The 23,558-nt window shown below is 31.8% G+C and overlaps 3 protein-coding genes across 4 annotated transcripts; 1 reads left to right on the forward strand and 2 right to left on the reverse strand.

Annotated features, from left to right (window-relative positions):
- Positions 1 to 9,052: 9,052 nt before the first annotated feature.
- On the reverse strand, positions 9,053 to 10,074 carry LOC129288897 (NDR1/HIN1-like protein 12). The gene has a single exon (XM_054925708.1). It carries the CDS (start codon positions 9,936 to 9,938, stop codon positions 9,234 to 9,236), a length of 705 nt encoding a protein of 234 aa, XP_054781683.1. The 5' UTR covers positions 9,939 to 10,074; the 3' UTR covers positions 9,053 to 9,233.
- Positions 10,075 to 13,328: 3,254 nt separating this feature from the next.
- LOC129288374 (two-component response regulator-like APRR3) lies at positions 13,329 to 18,577 on the reverse strand. 2 transcript variants are annotated; one of them, XM_054924910.1, is made up of 9 exons: positions 18,429 to 18,577; positions 18,069 to 18,281; positions 16,955 to 17,116; positions 16,731 to 16,861; positions 16,460 to 16,597; positions 15,952 to 16,126; positions 15,449 to 15,842; positions 14,018 to 14,792; positions 13,329 to 13,778 (listed from the first exon to the last, which is right to left on the reverse strand). In XM_054924910.1, the coding sequence occupies exons 2-9, from the start codon at positions 18,259 to 18,261 to the stop codon at positions 13,662 to 13,664; spliced, it is 2,085 nt and encodes a 694-aa protein (XP_054780885.1). In that variant the 5' UTR covers positions 18,262 to 18,281; positions 18,429 to 18,577; the 3' UTR covers positions 13,329 to 13,661. The 2 variants fall into 2 exon arrangements, with proteins under 2 accessions (XP_054780885.1, XP_054780886.1); XM_054924911.1 differs by having other exon boundaries at positions 15,952 to 16,069; positions 18,069 to 18,537.
- Positions 18,578 to 21,628: 3,051 nt separating this feature from the next.
- Positions 21,629 to 23,439, forward strand: LOC129288257 (pentatricopeptide repeat-containing protein At4g01400, mitochondrial). The gene has a single exon (XM_054924764.1). It carries the CDS (start codon positions 21,817 to 21,819, stop codon positions 23,242 to 23,244), a length of 1,428 nt encoding a protein of 475 aa, XP_054780739.1. The 5' UTR covers positions 21,629 to 21,816; the 3' UTR covers positions 23,245 to 23,439.
- The last annotated feature ends 119 nt before the right edge of the window (positions 23,440 to 23,558 follow it).

Here is a 23,558-nt window from a genome sequence, read left to right on the forward strand (position 1 = left end):
ATTGAATTATAAATAAGTCAAAATTATAAGACCAAATGATTAATATTTTTAATATATTATCTATCAAATAATGATATTATAGGGTTTTATGATACGGTATTATGACATGGGATACTTTCCCCTCCTATAGTTTGCTATGATCAGGAAAAAATTACTTTTACATTTCAACATCGTAACCGTGTCATATGTAAATTAAATTGTATTTCACATTTCATGAAACACAATTTTTCTCGTTTAAATGAGTTATGGTTTATTCAAATATTATCATGTTTAGTTAGAGGGAGTTCTTTTTTTTTTTTTTGCATATATTTGATTTGAATTCAAGATTTCATGCTTAAATAGTTATAACTCCTTTTAACTAAGACTGATGCTTGTTAGTATATATTATTTAAATAGTTGTATAATACGTCAAAAATAAATAGTAAATAAATCATGCAATATTTATTTTTTTAATTTTTTTTAAACACGTGTCATCCATTGTGTTCAATGAGAATCGGCGCATAAAGACATAGTCCATTGGCGGCCGATGCCCTTCGGCCTTCACTTTTTTGTGCCGTTTGGCACAGATAATTGTCTTTAATGAAAGTGAAAGTAAAAATGAAAATGAAGATGAGGTTTAAAAGTTTATTTGGTAGAACGTGAGATAAAAATTTTATTTAATAAATATATTTGTATGTTTAAAAAGTCTAAAATGCCTTTAAAAATTTAAAAAAGAAAAAAGAAAATCATCACCTTCCTTGACTTCATGAATCTCTCTCTACACTACAAAACCTGCTGCAGCGACAATCACAAAATGGCTTAATGGCTAGAGAAGGAGGAGAGTTAACAATAGCCACAGATGATGTTGCCGCCATGGGAGCCAGAGCCAGAGCTGTCACTGAAAGATCAATCACCATCCATGGTCTTCCATCATTTTTGCCACTGTGACTAGATTGCTTGAAGGAGAGAGGGGTATTGGGGCAAAATGACCAGCAAGCAAAATTTTAGAGAGATGAAACCCAGTTCCTTAGGTCTGGTGGTGGAATCGGTTCCATCAAATTTGGTGAAATTGGCTTCTATCATATTAAACAAGTGAAAATATTAGTTTCACTTTTACTTTCACTTCTCTCTCTCCATTTCCTTGTTACCAAATGAGCCATTTATCTTTAAAGAAAGTTAGCTCTTCTACTATTTGTAATATAGGGAAGAAGTAGAAGGTGCATATGTGATCGTTATGATTTATAAAATTTTGTGATTCCTATTTCTCATGTAATTTTTCTATGTGAAAAATGTAAATTATAAAACTTACATTATTCCTAAAGTAGACACTTTTCTTAGATTTCATAAAATTAAACAAATGAATCACATTATTTGTGATTTATAAATAGTAGAATTTATTATAAATTTTATTATTTTATTATACTTCTGTTATATTTTGCTGAGGTCTAAAAATGTTTTATATTATTAATGCTTTATAATAGTATTTAAAATAATTAAATTTATCATATAATCTTAAATTTTATCATGATTATATTATTATACATGTATTCATGTACGTTAACCTGAATGAAAGTTTAAAAGCTAGAGTTGATTCCCCATTATCTCAACTTTGAAAAAGTGGCTGGCAGTCTTGTCAATTATGAGTGGTTGCAAGAACAAATTACAATTATTATTGTATAAGTTGCAATCTAATTGAGAGGATCTGTCCTCATGATTGCCATTACTACAAGAAAGGTTGGTTTTTATGTCCACAAAATCTATTTCTCGTGCTTCGGTGTTCGAAGCAAAATGTTTTCGCAAAACTTTTTAAAAGGTGTATGGATATGCCCATATTATTCTTTTTCGTCTTTTTTTATCACATATTCTTTTTAAGCTGCCAAGCTGGTTCTTGCTTTTAAAGCTGGTCCTTGCTTTTAGCTGTTGAAAATGGCTTGAAATTAACTATGAGATTCTTTCAAAAATGAGTTATTATATTATTTAAATTGAAAATAAATTATTTTATTTATTATTTATTTTTAAATTTTTATGTTTTAATACTCCCTCCTTTTTAATTATAAGACATTTTTAAACAAAAACATACTAATAAACCCCATTACATATATTTATATTTTTAAAATAAAAATATGAGTGTCTTATATTTTGAGATAAAAAAAAACTCTTTCAAAAGTACCTCATAATTTCAGATGGATGGAATATATAATTTATTGATTCCAGAAGATTGGGAGGGGGACATACATTGTGTTGTAGATATCAAACCCATGCAATATTTAATTTTGGTCCGCGAGTTGGCCAACAGAGATATGGCATGTTATTAACACTCAACAACTAGGCGAGCACACTAAAATGTTCCAACTTATCGTAAAATTTATATTTTATATTAAATATTGATATTGATGTCAATTGATGATATTAATATTAGTATTAGTATTATGATAAAGGATAGTAATAACCTCCCTTCTGATTTTATTTATAAGACTTATTCTAGAAATATTTTTTATTCAAGATACTTTATGGTAATTAAATTTTTTTTAAATTTTATCCTTTTTTGATTAACATAAAAGTATTTAATGTAGTTATATCATCTTTTAAAATCAAGAATAAAAATGAAAGTACATATAATTTTTTTAACTTTTTTAAAATGTATAAATAGTTGAAAGTGTCTTACACTAAAGATTAAAGAGAATATATTTTAACAAAAAAAAAGAGAGATAAAATAGTTTATAATATAGTACTCCCTCCGTTTTTAAATTATAGGATACTTTTGAAAAAGTTTTTTCATCTCAAAATATAAGATACTTTGAATAGATTAAAGTTTCATTAAATAAACTAATTTTAATATTATCTTTTTTTTCTATATAATTAATTTTCATCCATTTTATTTTAATATATTAAATGAGGGGTATTTTTTTAAAATTTTATATTCTTATTTTAGAAATATAATATTTTTAAATATATTTAATAAAATTTATTAATATGTGAGATTTTATCTAAAAGTATTTTATAATTTAAGATGGAGGGAGTATTATATCAATACTTTTTTTTCCTATACTAGTCACCTTCTTTTTTATTCTAAAAAGACGGGGTAATCTAAAAATAACTTATTTTAATTAAATTTTTTGTTTATGTAAATTAATTAAATATGACTTGAAAATAGGAATGAAGGAAATATTCATATTAGTTTCTTCGTTTCCACGTTTATCGAGGAGGTAAGAAAATGGACCTTTTCTTTCCAAATAAAAAAAAAACAGAGAATTATTTGAAAGTGACGCCTAATATAATTAATTACTCTCGAATCTATTAATAATTAAATTTAAGAGAATTATAATATATTGTATGAGTGAGATTTGAATGTAATTTTCCTAAAAAACAAAGAGCTAATAAAATTAAACCGGTAAAAGAGCAAATTAACTCATACACTGTAAGTTTAGGAATGATTGAAATTTTAAATTTATTTTAGTGCAATGTTTCCTTGAGCTTTTAAAAATAATACAGTCTAACTCCTACCGTCAATAAAAATTAGCTTTGATTGTTAATTAATTAGAAAATAATATCAAAAATTACAAAAAAAAATCAATTAGTAACTTTTTTTGTCATTTTTGTTATTTTTTGGGTCCTTCCTTTTTGGTCCTTTGTTATATTTTAAGGTTTTTTTCTATAATTATCTATTCAATTAATAGTTAAAATTAACTTCTAGGATCAGATTGCACCATTTTTAAAAATTAAGAGAGATATTATATAAAAAATAAGTTTAGAGTCCTAAATATTCTTAGATCTATAATTTAAGAGTCATTTTATTCTTTTACCAAATAAACTGTCATGGTGTTTATACTATGGACACAAAGAAGCCAGCACTATCACTTCAGACGGATTTCGCTTTGAAATGTTGTGCCATGGATTGACTGAAAATTTAGTTCATGGATCAAACTTCAAAGGCTTTAATTGATGGATATAAGATGTATCAGATAAGTTGGAGAATTATACATAACTAGGTCCCAAACAAGAAAATTAATTATTTTTCAATCCATTTATATATAAGTCAACATTTATATTTACTTGTTAATTTAAATTACTTACAAGCAGATGGAACCTCTGTAATTAATTTATTTTAATTCTATAAGTGTGTATATGTAATTCTCCCAATAAGTTCTGCGCCGGTGACAAATTCACAAGACAATATTGTAACTCTGTTTCAATGGCAAGAACGAATTGGAGGAAATGTTGTTCTATATGCATGTGATAATTAAATTTGATATCGATAAAACACATGAACATGGTATAATTGTGTGTAAGCTTTCAACACGTGCAGGATGAAATGCATGTGTGTTTGTATGCCCATCGTCCTTCCCTCCTCCATCATCTATACATTTCTTCTTCTTCTTCTTTCCAAAAAAAGTTTATGAGTTGGGTTCTTAAAGCTCATCAAGATCACAACATGCTTTTAAACTCATTATACATTTCTTCTTTATTGATAAAAAGGAAAAAAGCACCATAGACTATATTTTTCACATGTAAGAGGCATACGTGTGTGCTTGTGTGATGATTGGTTGGTTAATTGTAATTTTCCTGCAAGGGATAAAGCTATAATATTTTATTAAGAAGGCCAAAATGGCAACATATATAATAATCAAAAGAAAATTAAATTTATATATATCACTAACATAATAAAAAAAATTTAAGGTATATATTTATATTCAATGTTACATACATACAGTCAAAATAAATAAATGCCTTTATTTTTTAAGTTTTGCTCATCAATTTTTCATGGCAAAAGAATAATTAATTATTATGTCTACAATAAAGTTTTTAGCAATTTTCTTCTCAATATAAACTATCATTAAATTAGTGAAGATTTCATCCTTCCCATGAGTATTGAATAATTTAAATGCATTCTTGGGATTTAAAATTTTTTAATATAAAAAAAACTCTATTACTTACTTACCGAATTTACTATTTAATTTTTTAATTAATAATTTTAGTAAATAAAATATAACACGATAATGATATTCAATTGTCCCAATTCTTTATATTGATGAGATCTAAGTATATTATAGTAAAAATCATTCATATAATAAATTTTAATAGCTTGATTATTACATAAAATTTACTTTTTTTTAGAGTAACATATTTTAGCCATAATCTCTTAACTTTTGAGTAAGTAATTTTATGATGGATATCAAGTACATGTTATTCAAATATATTGAAATTTTTGTTGTAGTGCTTGACAAAATTTATTAATAATAATTCTTATAATTATTTTCATCAAACATAAAAGATAACAAAATCAAATGACATCAATACTTTAAATGTAATTGTAAATTATTTTGTTAAAATTAAGTAGATTTTATAACAACTATATCTTCAAAATAATCAAATAATTGGACTATATATATATATATATAATATTGTAGAATTGAAATGGGATTTAAAATTTTATTTAATATAAAAACTCTATTACTTACTTACCGAATTACTATTTAATTTTTTAATTAATAATTTTAGTAAATAAATATATTAACACGATAATGATATTCAATTGTCCCAAATTCTTTATATTGATGAGATCTAAGTATATTATAGTAAAATCATTCATATAATAAATTTTAATAGCTTGATTATTACATAAAAATTACTTTTTTTTAGAGTAACATATTTTAGCCATAATCTCTTAACTTTTGAGTAAGTAATTTTATGATGGATATCAAGTACATGTTATTCAATATATATGAAATTTTTTGTGTAGTGCTTGACAAAATTTATTAAATAATTCTTATAATTATTTTCATCAAACATAAAAGATAACAAAATCAAATGACATCAATACTTAAATGTAATTGTAACATTATATTGTTAAAATTAAGTAGATTTTATAAACAACTATATCTTCAAAATAATCAAAAATTGTTGGACTATATATATATATATATAATTATTGTAGAATTGAAATGAGAATTTCATTTATATTTTAAAACTTTATAATATATGCTAACTTAAAAAGGCTGAAAAAAATGTAATCTTTACATTTTGATTAAAAAAAATTAAAAGATTAGAGAGGGTCGTGGGTTCTGCTGATCCTGTGTCTCTCTACTCATTTCGTTTGGATTTTTATCATACAATATTTAAATAAATATCTATCTCAAGTATTAGCTCACCAAGCAGCCTTGTTCCTTTTCATTGGACTTTTCTTTAATTTCCTTCAGCGATCTAACATGTCCATGGACGCATCATGACCTAACTATGATATTAAATTTTTTTTTATTTGCAAGTCATTTTGCAAAGTTGATAAATTCCGTAATTTTTTTAAGCATGCTTTTTGTATGGACATTGTTGGTTGATTATGATAGAGATAATATTGAAAAATATTTTACCTGAAAAAATATTAAAAAAGATTAATACAAATGAATGTGATTAATAATATTTTCAAAATATTAAATAAGTTTGAGAAACCAATACATTTAACTAGTTTAGTGTTGAATACTTCTCTCCCATCTACAATACTGGACATTTGAAAACTATTTCACGTTCTGAGACATTTAGTTGAAAAATTTGTTTCTTAAGAGATTATAAATCTTTCTAATTGTACTGTTATTTTGACTTAAAATAAATGATAATTGGAATTTTAATTGACCATTTTTTTAAGTATAGTGTACGGGTTAAAAAAATTATAAAAATTAATGAAAGATATACTTCTCTGTCTCAATCTCAAATGATAAAGCATAATACTCCCTCCATTTCTATATTAGAAAAAAATTGTATTACACAGTTTGAAAATGTTGGTTAATCATAATAATTATGTCTGAGGATAAAAAATTGAACTAAAATACCTTATATTTATCAACATAAATATGCATTAATTATTTCTTATTAATATAAATTATGAGAAGTGATTTAAAAAAATATAATAAATGCTTATTAAAATATGTAATTTTTTTATATAAAAAAAGTAAAAAGTAATAATTTTTTCTACAAATAAAAATGAAGGGAATAGAACACAATTAAAAATAATTGAGATAAGACTACGTATATCAATAAAATACAATAATAGTATTTTATAAATTTATTTTTAAAAAAATAAAATTATAAATGTTTTAAAATATTTTTATACACTTCATTATTATATTATGATTATTTCAATTCTCTTTTCACTTAAAAAAAAACATATTAAAATAGGCATGTTATTCAAGTAAGCAAGTTCCCAGCTCTCGCCTCCCTGCACCAAGAAAAGGTCGGATGCTTCGAGTAGTAAAGAAAGAGAAATAAAATAACGTAAAAGAGATTTTTATAAAAATCATTTCATTAATTTTGATTATAAGTTTTTTATGCTACTATTAAATATTGAAAAAATATATTATTAAAGTATATGCTTTAACAAAAATAAAATTAAAAAGTTATTAAATTTTTAAATAACATTAATGAATTTTAATTTTTTAATTTTAATAAAATATGTTAAAAATCATTTATATATAAGATTAGAGGAATATAAAAGAATAAAATAAGGTTAATTGAAACGAAAATGAATGTGATTAAACTATGCATCTTGTCTGACGAAACATGTGGCGCTGCCTGCCGGACAGGTGTGGATTGAATATTGATGTTGATACGATGAGAGTCCACCACTTTTTCACTTTTGTCTCTTTGTGATAATGTTACCGTCTCTTTCTTCTTTATGCAACTCCTTGCCGTCTTGCGGTCCCGTGTCCTATTTTTCTCCTAATAAGATAAAATAAAATTCAAACACTTCCATTTTTTAATTCCCCAGTCAAAATTCAAATTTGCGGATACTATCTTCTGTGAGAGGACCCGCTGTTTCAAAAATCAAAAGGGTAGGTTTGTGGCCCAGCCCATTACCCATGTTGTATGCGGCCCAAATTGTAAATCCACATTACTATTTGTCCCCGGGACGATCAACTTTATTTTATTTTTTAAAAAAATTAAGTAAATGATATGAAAATTGATTCTGAAGGCTGAAGCGGAGGTGAGGTTCGTGCTGCTGCACCCTGATCAGTCACATCAAAATTTTGAAGCTGAAACGCAGAATCAGATACTTGTACAAATGCTTTACTCTCGGAATCTGGCTTCCCTTATTAAAAAAAGAAAAAGAAAAAAAGAATCTTACTTCCATTCCATGCCTATGTTGGGTGGCGAACCAATAATTCAGTTCTTTTTTTTTTTCAAAACAACAGTAATAATTATCAAACCTGATCCACTCAAATCAACAAGAGTGCTCATGAATATCATTAATTATTAATTATTAAAAAGTTCACCTCATTCCAATCATTAAAATTAAAGTAAATAGGCTCATGAGTGGCATTAAAAGTTTTGGAGGCTAACTATTCATGAGCTATTCGCCTTTAGCTAATCCCTTTGATTTTTATAAATTTGCTATTTGTTTCTTGTACTCTATATAGGATTAGAGGGAGAATTTCCCACTCATCTAGTACTGAAAAATAAAAATAAAATAAATAATAATTTTCTACATAAAAAACATGTTTGTGTTCTCCAACCAAACAAAAAAATAAAATAAATATCGTAGATTTTGATTTGATTTATTGGGCGCAGAAAAGAATCTCTTATCCTTACGCTTACTAAGGGAACTTTTATACAGTTGGTTCAAATTGTGGAGTGAAAATTTTAAATTACTGTATACTTCTCAATCCATATGATAATTGACTTGTCAAAATCAATATAGAAGGCGCGGAGAATTAAAAAAAAAAATAACTGTCAACTAAAATAACACTATAAATATTTTCAAGCATTTGACAAGATTCATGAACTCTAATTTTTTATTATTAAATTAAAATTAGATACGTGATCCATACAAGTATATTTAAACTGGAAATACTAATAAGACCAAGCTAAGTGCAAGAAACTACTTAATTAACAAGCTAGAGCCAGGAATAACTTGTCAACTATAAATTATGTAAATTAAAATGACAAGACAAATTCCATTCTTAACAAATTGACTCCCCCACTCACTACCTCCAGTATTATTTAGATCAATTAGCTGGTTAGGTAGAAGACAAGCATTGCAGATACAATTTACTTTGTGCTGTACTATATTATATATATATATATATAAGAAAATTGAAGTACAATATTTGTCACGGAAATACAAATACGAATATGATTGCGAGTATGAAACCGAAAAAAGAGAAGGAAAATGAAGAATACATGGGAGGCAGTGATTAATAAGAAAATTAACATTATGTAGCTCTTTAACGAACTGTTTCGGCACTCCATAGTAGCACGAATCTTCTTCATATATCCACGTAGCATGCCGGAGCTCCGGTCAGAGGGACCTGACCGGTGACCCCTTTCTTCAAGCTCATCATGACGTCACACTTCACGTAAATCCCATAATGCCCAGTTCTTATAGCTCCGGTCTTCCACCTCAGCCTGCCCTGCATGATCACGCTCACCCCCACCACACCATACGCCTCGTCCATTGCCAACCCATTAGACACATCCGGCGAAACCGGCACCGGCGACCCTCCAATCATTGGAGACAGAGACACCGAGCTGTGCTCCTCCATGTAAAGCGCCGGAAACGCAACCGGCGTTGTGATGGGGTGGCTCCGGTACGACACATAGGCGTTGAGGGTGTCGAAGTAGATCGCGACGCGCCTGTTGGGGTTCTGTATGACGATAGTGAACTGCATGGAGGTTGACATCAGCGGCGGCGTGGTGGCGTTGAGGCCGTAGACGGCGGCACTGACCACCGCGAAGTGGGGCTTGGAGGGGCGGTAGATGAGCCAGAGGACAAAGATCAGGAGGCCAACAAGGAGGACGACGGTGGTGATGCAGGTGCAGAGGGCCCGCCGGTTGGGCTCGTCCGGCCGGTAGCTTGATGAATCCGTGGGCTTGGACATGGGCTTTACAGGGGTCGGTGGGGGCTGATAATTTTGGTTTTGGCGAAGGTTGGGGCGTTCTCTAGGGGGAGGAACTTGATGATGATCCTCCATTGATATAGTGAAGAAGCAGGTTGAAAGGGACTGTGTGTCTGTGTATGAATGTGACTTAGGAAAGAGACAGAGTGGTGGTGGCTAGCGAACAATGTTAAAAGTAGAGGATAGTGAGTCTGAATTGATGGAGCAGAGAATTCAAAGTTATCATATAAAAACAGGAAAGGGAATCGGGTCACTTGGAGCTCAAGTAGAAGCAGATTACCAAACGGGTCATAGGTAAGGTGATTGTTGAGGACACATGCATGGTTGCCATTGATCATCGGGTAACTTGGAATTAAAGCAGAATGATCCGTTTTGTGATGTTATTAATGCTTTGGGATATAGCCTATATTTTACTAGAGAGCTTCTTTTTGCTTTTGCTTTTTACAGGGAGGGACAAAGAATAGAGAATATTGGTTGAGAGGGAAGGGAGAAAGAAGAGACTGCAAATGTGTTGCGTGACAAAACTATGGCTTGAGAAGAATTTTGACGGGTTAATAAGCAGATGGAGTTTTAGAAATTAGAATAGAATAAAAAAGCTCGACTGTGGATTATTTATATGTGGGTAACTCACTACTGTCATCATGTCATGTCATGACACAGGAAAATACATCCATTATAATGTTTGAACGACTCCTTTTATGTTTTCAGGCCAAATTATTTGAATGAAATGGACTTTTTATTTCCAACAAAGTTAGGAAAATGGGCATGCCCTTTGACAAGCTAGGACTTAAAAAAGTTTATCCGTTTAAATTGAGTTCTCTTTGTAACTTTGAGATGTGAAGTTTGACCCTTGATATAATGAGCTCAAGATTGGACTTATAGATTTCAAATCATTTTAATCATTATTATTTTTTTAAATTTTTTATCAAACAAAAAATTTCTTTATTCCAAATAATACCCAATCAAAAAAATAATAAAAAAACTAACTAAACAACATTTAAATGAACTAAAAACGCAAAAGAAATGACAACAAGTCACCAAGTAATGAATGTTAAGCCAACAAACACTCAATCTAAATCATATGAGATTAAAAGATTGAGGTATGAGATTGAGAGATCTAGATGAATTAAGAGATTTAAGATTTTTTTTTACCTACATTCTTTAACAAATATGGGCTCACATGTGATGTAGAATAAGATTTAGTCCAAAAGAATCAAAGTTATGAAAATTAAAAAGAAAGTATATATAGGTTTAAAAGGGCTAGCTCGATTTATCCTTTTATTTTTTTATTTACAAATCCGACCTTATTGTTATACAGATTTAAATGGTCTAGCCTAACGGACTTAGCCTGTTTTCCCAGCTCTATGCTCAAGATTAAATACAATGCATCTATCTCTCAAAATTTTGAAAAGGAGGGGAACCTTCTCTTCTCTCACCTCATATTGCTCCCATTCAAATTTGGGTATTTTTGGAGGGAAGTTAAAAATTTTGACTATATTGCCCTCAGTTTTTATTGATATTTTATAAATGCACTTGTGTAAAAAACAAAACCTTCCCTCCTAGCATGTGAATAATATCAGATACAAGTGGAGTGTCATGGATGGTGCTGATATTAAAAAATTGCTAAAATTGAAGATAGAAGACGTAACGAAACACATATTTCTATATGCGTTCTTTCCTTCCTATCTATTTACTCGAAAAATTTTGATGTCAAGTTATCAAAAGGTGAAATAACAGAGAAAGTTTGTTCTAAACCTTCCTCCCATACTGGACAAAAAATAAATAAATGATAACTTTCCTGTTCTAAATCTTCCTCCCATGTGAAAGAAGAAGAAATAATATAAATTTATTAATAATGCGCAACATTTAAAAGTTGTAATTTAATTTAATTAAGGTGAAAAAAATATTTAATATAAGAAACAGTTCTTTTAAAAGTAAACTAGGAAATAATAGCAAATTACTTATTATTATCCCTACATAATGTGTTGTAGTTCAGATGCTACACGTGTAATTGACCATTTCCCCAAAACACATAATACGTGTAATTGACCATTTCCCCAAAACACACTAATATACTTCTTACATTTCGGTTATGCTTAGAAAGCACCCTGCACTTGTATTGCTGAAGAGATTAGGAAATGGGAAAGCGAGATTAGGAAATATTTTACAAGCTGTTTTCAAAATTTCAAAGATGCATTTAGTTGGGAGATTTTGAAGGAAAGGAGAGATAATCCCTTCCCTTCCCCTTATTTAGTTGAAAAATTTTGAAAAGGAGGGGAACCTTCTCTTCTCTCACCTCATATTGCTCCCATTCAATTTGGGTATTTTTGGAGGAAGGTAAAAATTTTGACTATATTGCCCTCAGTTTTTTATTGATATTTTATAAATGCACTTGTGTTAAAAAACAAAACCTTCCCTCCTAGCATGTGAATAAAATATCAGATACAAGTGGAGTGTCATGGATGGTGCTGATATTAAAAAATTGCTAAAATTTGAAGATAGAAGACGTAACGAAACACATATTTCTATATGCGTTCTTTCCTTCCCATCTATTTACTCGAAAAATTTTGATGTCAAGTTATTAAAAGGTGAAATAACAGAGAAAGTTTGTTCTAAACCTTCCTCCCATACTGGACAAAAAATAAATAAATGAATAACTTTCCTGTTCTAAATCTTCCTCCCATGTGAAAGAAGAAGAATTAATATAAAATTTATTAATAATGCGCAACATTTAAAAGTTGTAATTTAATTTAATTAAGGTGAAAAAATATTTAATATAAGAAACAGTTCTTTTAAAAGTAAACTAAGGAATATAATAGCAAATTAATTATTATTTTCCCTCCTCCCTCCCAAGCCAAACAACATATAATTAAAATCCCCTCTCCTCCCCTCAAACAAAATCAAATAAGACATCATTAAAATCTTCCCCTCCCCTCCATTCCTTCTCTTTCAAACCAAACACAGTCCAATACTTCTGCAAGTTGGTTGGCACATGACCTAGCAGATATGGAGTTAGACTTGTGCATTTTGACAGAATTGCCGACCCAGTGCAAAGACGAAAGATTTGATGTTCCCAGAATGTTTTGCTAGGCTTTTAGCCTCCATTTATAAACCTTCAAACAAAATCAAGTAAGACATCATTAAAACCCTTCCCCCCGCTCCATTCCTTTTCCTTCAAACCAAACACAATCCAATACTTCTGCAGTTTGGTTGGCGCATGACCTAGAAGATATTGAGTTAAGCTTGTACATTTTGACAGAATCGCCAACCCAATGCAAAAACAAAAGATTTGATGTTCCCAAAATGTTTTAACGGGCGTGTTGACCTGTTGTTTAATTGCTGGGCTTTTAGCCTCCATTTATATTCTTAAAAACAGAAAAAAATTAATTTTATAGATACTGCTAGATAAATCTGGTTCAAATAATTTTAGTGAATTACCAATTCTTTTCAGCACCAGTAAACTGCTTAATGAGAAATCAAACCCATGGCCATGAATTAGCAGTACCCATCGGGGGAAAGCATATACAATTATGTAAAATCAGGAAATTAAAGAAATCCCAGTATCTCACTTGATAATTACAACCCTAAACTTATCATTGACTGACCAGCTAAATGAAACCACTAAGAACGACAAAACCACTACCTTGTAAGTTATCATCCTAACTCTCTTGCCTCACACTACCCAAAAAAAAAAACGAGAGAATAAGTTTCCACCAGCCACACAAACTCTACGGCTAATCCTTCACAGAAATCAATGTTGAACTCTGCAATGCAATGGAGTAAGACATAAGACAAACTTCAGGAACCACCATCAACATCAGCAACGGGATGATCATCATTATGCATCTGGCGCACAAACTGCCCTTTAACCCGAGGACGCTGTTCTGCTAGTCTTTTCCTGCTTAGATATCGGACCTGTAAAAGAAAATTAAGCATTAATCATCTAACAATGCTTCAGACAATGCGTTTGAGTCAGTATGTCAAAGTGAGTTAGGCAAGACCGTTATCAGATTCAAGATCGTGAGATACGCAGTGAAACAAGCCATTGGAGTTACCAAACTTGTAAGAAGTTAGAACTGCCGATGGCATCATGAAGTGATAATTGAATCAATGGTATCTCATTGTGGAAGTAGCTGCAAAATTCGTTGCAGTACCTTTTTCTCATAGCACCTCTCTTTCCGCTTCATTCGGAACTTCGTTAGAGCAGCTTCTCTTTGGCTGGGACAATGAGAATCTGTCCCTCTATATCCATCATAACTATGGCCACTGTCCCCATAATTTTCAGGGTTTCTCTTAACCACTGCAGCTGAAGAAGCATTTCCATCAATCTTACATGCGAGTTTATATGCACTAGTATTGTCATCATCATTATTATTCTGATTTGCAGTATCATGGCATGAGGTGTTACTAGTGCTCTGATCAACAGCAGAAGAATGCCGCCCGGCAGGATCCAAATTGCTCTTTTCATTTGCAGTTTTATCACGAGAAGTACAGATGGGATCATCAGAACAGTGATAACGTTGTTCTGAATTGTAACTTTCAGGATTGGACTGGAAAGAGTTACTTTTGAGAATGGGAGAAGGAAAACTCTCTTTCGGGCAGTTAGGTTTTGGAACTTGCGTGGAATGAACATCAGATTGCGCGTAGAACATTGGAAAACCATATCCGTACCCAGTAGGCTTATTATCAGAAGTAACAGCAGCAGCAGGAAATGGTCCAAGTTGACTGTTTGACAACTGTCTTTCGACCTGAACAAACCGATCAATGTCAAGGGTTGTCTTATTCTCTGAAGTATGATTCGTGCCGCCAAATTGTCGGGAAGTACCAACAGTTCTTCCGGATAATTTACTGGCTTCACAAGAATTCCCCCTGTTTCCACCTGCTTTAGCAGAGCTTCCCAATGGTGATGGAAACTTGCACCCGTTATACCTGTAAATATGATTTTGCCATAAAACAAAATTGCATGAGAATTAGAAAAACTAAATATAAATGCTTTTGTGATCCTTATTTCTCGTCCTCAATGATAAAAGCGTAAACAATCTCTTTTACTGGGGTACCAACGACATAGCAAAAAATGCAAGTAAAAGGCACTTGCGTAATCTTAAAATTAACAAAAATGCAGTATGAGAAAATTATTTTATCTAGAAATTTCAAAACTCGAGAAACCAAACTCCTTTAATTGTTAACAATATCATTCAAAGATTGTTCAAATTACAAAGAAATGATAATACAACACTTCATAAAATATGCTCTCTTCAGAAGCATAGCTATGTTTACCATTTAGTCAGCTTCTCCGATGTATATTCTAGACTATTCTCAGGCTCTCACAAGTATATTTTACTCCATATCAGTACCTTTATTCAGTTTCTACCCTCATTAGCTCTAGAGGTACAAGTAGAACAGGGTAAATAAGAATGAAGGATAAGTAAAGAAAAGTTTAGATGAAAAGCAAGAAAAATCCAAACCCCATTTAGGCTGATTGAAATGTATTTCTACGAGAGCATGAGGAAATATTATGTGATCTATGTCCAGTATTTTGAAATAAGTTAAGAGCTTGCCAAATCACTAGCTAAGAGTGGACTCACCAAGAAAAGGCAGAAGCCTTTGAATGGTTCAATGCCTGTTTTTCGTCAGTCGTTTGCTTCGAAGAGCTGCCAGGAAAATCTTGTCTTAGAGAAAGTTCCAATCGTGGATCAAAATCAACCTTCTTTGTACCAACACCACTGAGATTACAGCTTTCATCATAAATGTCTGGTAGATTCTTCAATGTGGCAATCAAATCAATAACTCCTTCTACCAGTCCATGGTTGCATTCATGAATCTGTGTGTCATCAGGATTGTCTCTGCTTGGCTCTGCTCTAAGAACTTCAACTTGATTCTTCTTTTCAGGACAATCACGTCCGTGATCCTGCCCAGAGTCTGTTGATTTAAAGTTCTTGTCAAACTTTGCTGCCGTTGATAACAATGCCACTGATTTCTCTGCAACAAATACGTTGTGAGATGCCAAAATTGTCAAGAGGAGAATAAAGAAAAGTTTTTATCAAAGATTGAAGACCAAACCAAAAAAAAAAAAAAAGAATTTTCATACCTCCAACTTCATTGTCATGCTTAACTGACAGCTTTTCCAATCCCAATATGGTTGAGTCTTCATGCTGCATCGTGTCAATGTTGCTCAGATTGGAAGAACTCTTCACATAGGATGTACCCTGCATATTTTGCATGCATGCACTCTCAGCTTCCAAAATTGGCGATGTACAAGTGCTCTGCAGAAGAGTTGGCAAAACATGTAGTCTCTATGTGAATTTTTATAAAGCCAACTTAATCTTAACAGGTAATACTCCTCAAGCGATAGGTGGCTTTTACATATATTGTACAAGAGGTTCTGGGTTGCTTGAGTTAACCATTACAAGTTACTTAAGTCAGGCACAGAGAAAAAAGGAGAAGTTAGAAACAATTCTATAAATTTTACAATTTTCTCCCTGTTTCACACAAAACAGACAGTAACCTGAAATACTGAGACATTAATGAATAATTTTACTAGTTTATGCTGAGAGAGACTTCGGTCTACTTGGCCAGGGGGAGGTGGGGAACCTTACTTGGGCTTCACTCCCTTTCTCAGGGTGTCCATTACTTTTCTGTGTGGAAGCCACAGAACCACTACTTGCAGCATCATTTTCAGAAGCAGCTTCCAGTTTTTTCTGCAGAAATGTCAAATTTTGGGGTTGCCGGCTAATCTGTTCAAATAATACACAATTAAACAAAGAGGAAGAAAATAGATAAATATATGTCACATAAGTATGCCAATGCAAAAAAGAAAATGAAAAATATTAATGCATTATAACCAGAAGATTGAAGAATATGACATACCTCATGTCTTCTCCATACATGTTGCCACAAGTTCCTCAGCTCATTCCTCCGAACAGGCTTTATGAGAAAATCAGCTGCACCTTTCAAAATGCATTTCAATGCCAAACTAACTGAATCATGAGTAGACATCACTGCACAACCATGAGAATAAACCCGAAACCATTAGACTCATCAAACTAAAAGAGATAGACTATTAAGACTGCTCACCATTCGATTTAACTTACTTATGACAGGAATGTTCTTGCATATATCATGTTCCATGATTAAAGTAAGGAGTGCAAATCCAGATATTGATGGCAACTCCACTTCAGTTAAAATGATATCTATTTCAGAAGCTTTTTGCTTCAACGTCTCCCATGCCTTTAGTCCATCAGGAACCGCAGCCACTGCAAGGAAAAGCATTACCACATAGATGAAGTTCAAAAGTGTTGCATGTTAAGAAATTCAACGAAAATATAAAATTACCAACGACCTCTGCCTGAAGGAAATATTTTTAACAATGCCCTCAAAGCTTTCAAACATCTTTTAAAGCAGTCCTCCTGAAACAATAACTCCTTATAACCTCGAAGAAGAAGGAGTCCATGAAAATTTTTTCATTCCACCAAAAATGGATAGAGATTTTTTCTCTTCTAAAATTTAATCATTGCAAAACATGAAATCAGAGAATTTTCCCTCTGTGTTTCACAAACCTTCGATTATGGGTAAACAAATGAAGTTAACCTAATTAATGCAAGGGATGGTTCCCAACAACTGAAGAGAGAAGTATTTTAAAAGGAGTGATGAATATTTTAAAAGTACAAAAACACAGACTGCAAAAATATATAGACCATAAGCAGGGCTCCATTATCACAGTCAGCCAAAGCCACTGCTTTTATGTTCTTCAAACAAAACTCATAGTACTATAACGGTTTAATTTGATGTCAAGATCCAACACAAGTTCACAATGAATTGAAGTGTTTGCATTTGTTCAAATGCTCCGTTCATCCATGCAGATGTCAGGGATAAAAAATGATATGGAAAGATAGGGAAAGCAGGGCTGGTTTTGTGAGTAATGAAACTATAAAAAGTTCTATGTGGCCTTCCAAGCAAACTTTCTCCTAAGCAGCACATACTTTTGAATTACATTATCTTCATAACAAGGCTTTTGGAAATTAAACTTGACCTCGTCAAAAAAGTTGCAATGGAATAAAAGTCCAGAAATCAACGCTAGAAACAGCAAAATTCACAGAAAGCATCATTAGTGAAATGGATCAAATATCACATCACCAAAACGAAGCCATCATTCATTATAATCAAAATAAACACTTCCTTAAAAAAGCGCAGAGAGAGTAAAATCACCTTTGTAACTGCATTTCCGAAGAAGGGCCGCGATAACATGACGAGTAGAATCATCCGCTTCCACAAGTAATACTCTAAGCACCATCCGGGGTAAAAACTTCTCCCACCGCACCATCTTCTTGCTCTGATCCTCCTCTGTCTCCAACCCGACCTCCATCGCCTGTTCACACGTCGCCACGACCACTTCACCCATTCTCAAACAGCATAGCACGACTCAAGCACATCCATAAAAAGCAGACACGCATGAAACAGAAGTCAAAATTTGGGAATCAAGCAGATAAAAGGAAGGAACCGTTGAGCAGCAATGAAGCAAGGAAGGAGAGAAAATCAGAAAAAGAATGAATAGGAAGCAAAATCTACCTCATCCTTAAACAACAAAAATATCTAAAAAGTCCGCAAAAATTGAGTGGAAGACGAGAGAGAGAGAGAGAGAGAGAGAGAGAGAGAGAGAGAATTTGAATACTTCGAAAACCAGCTTTCGCTCACAACCGCGAAAACCGCTAAAAATATCTCCCATTGAAATCTATTTCTCTCCCCCCCACTGGGTGTGTCAGTTTGAGCTTGATCAAAAGGTGGGCCCTCATTGGGCCGCTCTGTGCAGAAGGTGACGTGGTTAAATCTGGGCCATCGTTTACAATATTAATGGGGAGAGGATATTTTCGACGAGGATTGCCACGTCGGCGTCCGTGCCACCACACTTTTGATATTGTGGTAAGAAAGACGACACGTGGAACGTTTTCGAAATCCTTTCAGATTTTGTGGCTCCTGGCGCAGACTTGTTCTCGAGACCCACGCCAATGGATGAATCTTCTTCATACAGTAGTTAATTAATTAATTAAATAGCACATGCCAGTTGCCGCCCCACTTTCTTATTCTTATATTATCCGATTTCCAGAACTTTTTTTTTATTTTTCTTTTTGCCAGAATTATCCATAAGTTAATTAACTAGTAAATAAATTGAATAATTATTCTAAAGACGAAAAAATAATCCATAATTATCATTAGTGAAAATATTATATACTAAATTGCTACTAACTCAACGAAATAATTTCATTTTGAGGCTAAAAATAATTTATGTCTTAATTTAACAAAACTCGTTCAATTTCATATTTCTATATTTTTCAATTAGAGACTAAGTAGATGTGGACGAAAAAGAACAGGCTAAAGATACAAGATAATGTTAATTAAGATCAGAACAGTATATCAGAACAGACTAGTATTTCTTAGAGAGCCGCTTGCGCAATTCATGAAATATGCATGTCAATTGTTTTGGGGGGGGGGGAGGTGGGGGAAGAAATATGTATGTTAATTATATTACCCGCAAACTATTTTCTCTCATCTTAATTTATAATTTTTTTTTAAAGTTAACATCTTAAAATGCAAGATATCTCAAAATTTCTTTATTATTAATACTTTATAGTAGATATTATTTTTTATTATATTCTTTTTCTCATTAATATTATTTTACAAATAAAATATTAAATAAAATATATTGTAAAATTTTTATTTTTTTTTTGAAAAAAACCAAATAAGGTTTTTTAACACCAAGAACTATATGTTTCTAGCTTGTACTCATTTCAATTGGCTGAATATCATTCAAATCATATTAAGATGGGTCTCAATCCGGCCCAAAGGCAATTAGGACGAGATAGAAAAGGAATTCAGGATAAGACAGGACACGAGATTACCATCAAAACGTCCTGTCCCGTCCTGAATATTATATATATTATTTTTTATTTTAAAAATATATATTAAATATATTAATTATATTAATATAATTTATAGTTATATTAATTATATCAATTATAATTTCAATACTTGCAATTCTTACATAAAGCTAAAGTTTTTTATATTAATGATTTTAATTACATAGAGTAAACAGGGTGATATCTTTCTTTATGATATATTAATTATATTAATATAATTTATATATATATATATCTATTTAATAAGTTTTATTTATATCATATTTCTTGTTTTATTTTTGCAAGAGTAATTAACTTAGCACATCTCAACTGGAGTAGAAGAATAATAATTTGATGTTATGCTTGGCTTGTTTGTTATTATTGCCCTTTTAACCTAGAGATCACTTATAAATTGTAATTGCTATCATAATGTGTAGTTATAATTAATATAATTCAATAATTGATTTTAAATTGTTGTAATTTATGTACTTGCGTTGTTTTGATTTTAAGCTTAATAAATCATATGATTTAAAATTTTAATGAATATTATTATTCAAACTTTTTTTGACCATTGTCTAATTTATTAGAACGGCGAGATATCCCGATCTCGTCTCAATTCATAACGGGACAAGACGGGATACAGGATAAAAATTTAATTTTGATCTTTTATTTTGGACATGATACGAGACAAGAGTGTCTTGATCTCATCTCATCTCATAAACACCCTTACCAATAGGGGTGTTTATAGATTTGGTTTGGTTTGATTTTGTGCAAAAACCAGACCGAACTGAACCAATCGATTTGAGCATTTGTGAAACTTGATCAATTTCAACTGAAATCAGTTTAGTTTGGCTTTTGTTTTGGTTTGGTTTGGTTAAAGTTTGAATTAAGCTTTAATGAATTTATTTGATTTTTTTCCCATATTTGTGATAGTTGAATTTCTTTTATCTTGAATTGATTTATGCATTGTTAGCTTTTTCATTGTATGGAAGGTTATTGCTTACCTCATGCTCTATTTCAATTACAATCATAACATATTTGTGAAAATTGAAAAGTTTTTGAACCTTGATTAATCATGTATCATATGCATACATGTTCATCTTTTATTTTTATTTTTATTTTGCTTGGTCTCAAACGAATCACAGATAAAAAAAATATGTTCATATTATATTAATCTTATACATTTATTCATTTCATTAGCCTTGAATATATTATATCTTCATGATCTTATCAATTTCCTTGTGTCATCCAATACACACACACACAATGCAAATTAATTTAATGATTGCAAGTAGCAAAAAATTAAAAAGATGGTGATTAACTATTCATCTTCATAATCATATTAGATGCACTAATTGAATCTTCATGGAAAAAATCCATCACCTAATAGCAACAGCAAACATATAAATATCCTGAAACTAAATATCTAAAATTTTAAATATCACGCTATTTAATAGTAATACTTACACCTATAGTTTTATACATATATATTCAAAATATAATATCCAATATCCATATTTCAATATCATAATATTCACTTATATTATATCAACTGCCTATTATTCAAAAAAAATTGATATATTTAATTAGATACATATTATATAAATAAATACTATTTTTAATTAAGTTTGGTTCAAATTCGGTTCGATTTTTATATTTCAAAACTAAAACCAAACCGAGCCAATCAATTTGTATGTCATAAAAATTAAAGTAGAATTAATCAATGATTAATTTTAATTGGTTCATTTCAATTTAGATCGATTTGGTTTGGTCTTTTTAATTTGTATTAATTTTAAACACCCTTACCAGGAGCATCTTCAAAAAAAGGTAATTTGAATTACCGAAAATAAAAAAATTAGGCTGTCCAGGACAAAACAGAATCCCAGAAAGAGAGCAGAATGTCATGACTTTGGGCTACATAACATAGAACCCAACCAAGGTCACTTCCTTGACCCAAAAGAAAGCAGGCTTCTTATGCTATAAGGTTCAAACTTGGTAACTCATCTCTTCGCCACCATTTCTGGCTTCCGCTCTTCCCGATCCCGAAACCCGAACCAGAAGGGATGCTCAGACCAAATCTCCGTTCCTTCAAAACTATAACAACCATCTCTTCTGTTCATATCTCACCTCTAAGGAAACACCTACTGTCCCTCTTCTTCTCATCACTGCCTCATCAGTTGCAGAGCCCAATTCAACACCAGGAGCATCATCAAGCTGTCGATTCCTCATATTCTGATGGTTCAAGTTCATCAATTGGGTCTCCTGCCAGAGTCCAGAAGCTCATAGCTTCGCAACCGAACCCTCTTCTCGCCAAGGAAATCTTCGACTACGCCTCTCGCCAACCCGACTTCCGTCACTCTTACTCGACCTACCTCATTCTCATTCTCAAACTGGGCCGCGCCAGATACTTCTCCCTCGTTGATGATCTCCTTCGTCGCTTGAAATCGGATTCGCAACCCATTACTCCTACACTCTTTTCATACTTGATCAAAGTCTACGGTGAAGCTGGTTTGCCTGATAAAGCCCTCAAAACCTTCTACACTATGATGCAATTTGATTGTAAACCTTTACCCAAACACCTGAACCGCATTCTTGAAATTCTCGTGGCTCACAGGAATTATGTGCGACCCGCTTTTGATCTCTTCAGAGATGCTCATAGGTATGGAGTAATGCCTAATACAAAGTCATACAATATTCTGATGCGGGCGTTTTGTTTAAATGGAGATATAAGTATTGCCTTCTCACTGTTCAACAAAATGTTTAAGAGAGATCTCTTTCCAGATATAGATTCTTATAGAATTTTGATGCAGGGATTGTGTAGAAAGAGTCAAGTAAATGGGGCTGTTGACTTGTTGGAGGATATGTTGAACAAAGGGTTGGTACCAGATACATTAACCTATACTACTTTGCTGAATAGTTTGTGTAGGAAAAAGAAGCTCAGAGAAGCATACAAACTTCTTTGCAGGATGAAGGTTAAGGGATGCAATCCTGACATTGTTCATTATAATACTGTTATACTGGGGTTCTGCAGGGTAGGCCGTGCTCTTGATGCTTGTAAGGTTATTGATGACATGCAATCAAATGGGTGTTTACCCAATTTGGTATCTTACCGTACTTTGACAAATGGTTTATGCGATGAGGGAATGTTAGATGAGGCAAACAGGTACATGGAGGACATGTTGTCAAAAGGATTTTTTCCCCATTTCTCTGTTATTCACGCCTTAGTTAAGGGCTACTGCAATGTTGGTAAGATTGATGAAGCTTGTAGAGTGCTCACTAAATCGCTAGAACATGGGGAAGTGCCTCACATGGATAGTTGGGCGATCATAATACCTAGAATCTGTGAAGTGGAGGATAATGCCAAGATGAGGGATATTTTTGAAGGAGTTCTGAAGATTGAAATAAAAGGTAACACTAGAATAGTGGAGGCTGGTATCGGTTTGGAGAATTACTTGATTAGGAAGATACAATCAAGGTCAAGGGGACATTAAACATATCCCATCTACATGGCTAACGATTTGTTTCTGACCTCTGTTTATCATGTCGGATCCTGCCTATTTAGTCTCAGATGAGAATCCCCATTCCTTGATGGTATGAGTACTCTAATTGCTCCTTGGGTGTTCGTTTGTATATAAATGATCTTACATAAATGATGTATTCGGGGTTCTGACTGGTCATTGTGTCAATCTTATCTTTCACATTATGTGTTACATAAGACTCCTTGACAATATGTTTGGATAGAACACTTGTTTAATCACACTGTAATTTATGCCTACACTCGGTGCAGGTATATGAACCTTGTGAA

Source organism: Prosopis cineraria, unplaced genomic scaffold, assembly GCF_029017545.1.
Source record: "Prosopis cineraria cultivar Desert tree isolate PC_DT_omini unplaced genomic scaffold, ASM2901754v1 PC12, whole genome shotgun sequence".
In the NCBI taxonomy this organism is placed as follows: Eukaryota; Viridiplantae; Streptophyta; class Magnoliopsida; order Fabales; family Fabaceae; genus Prosopis; species Prosopis cineraria.

Excerpts from the sequence above, each read along its gene's own strand:
- LOC129288897 (XM_054925708.1), bottom strand. The coding sequence starts at position 9,938 with ATGGAGGATCATCATCAAGTTCCTCCCCCTAGAGAACGCCCCAACCTT.
- LOC129288374 (XM_054924910.1), bottom strand. The coding sequence starts at position 18,261 with ATGGGTGAAGTGGTCGTGGCGACGTGTGAACAGGCGATGGAGGTCGGG. Across the intron at positions 17,117-18,068 it reads TCGGAAATGCAGTTACAAAG|TGGCTGCGGTTCCTGATGGA; the intron begins GTGATTTTACTC and ends TTTTCCTTGCAG. Across the intron at positions 14,793-15,448 it reads AAGGCTTCTGCCTTTTCTTG|GTATAACGGGTGCAAGTTTC; the intron begins GTGAGTCCACTC and ends TCATATTTACAG.
- LOC129288257 (XM_054924764.1), top strand. The coding sequence starts at position 21,817 with ATGCTCAGACCAAATCTCCGTTCCTTCAAAACTATAACAACCATCTCT.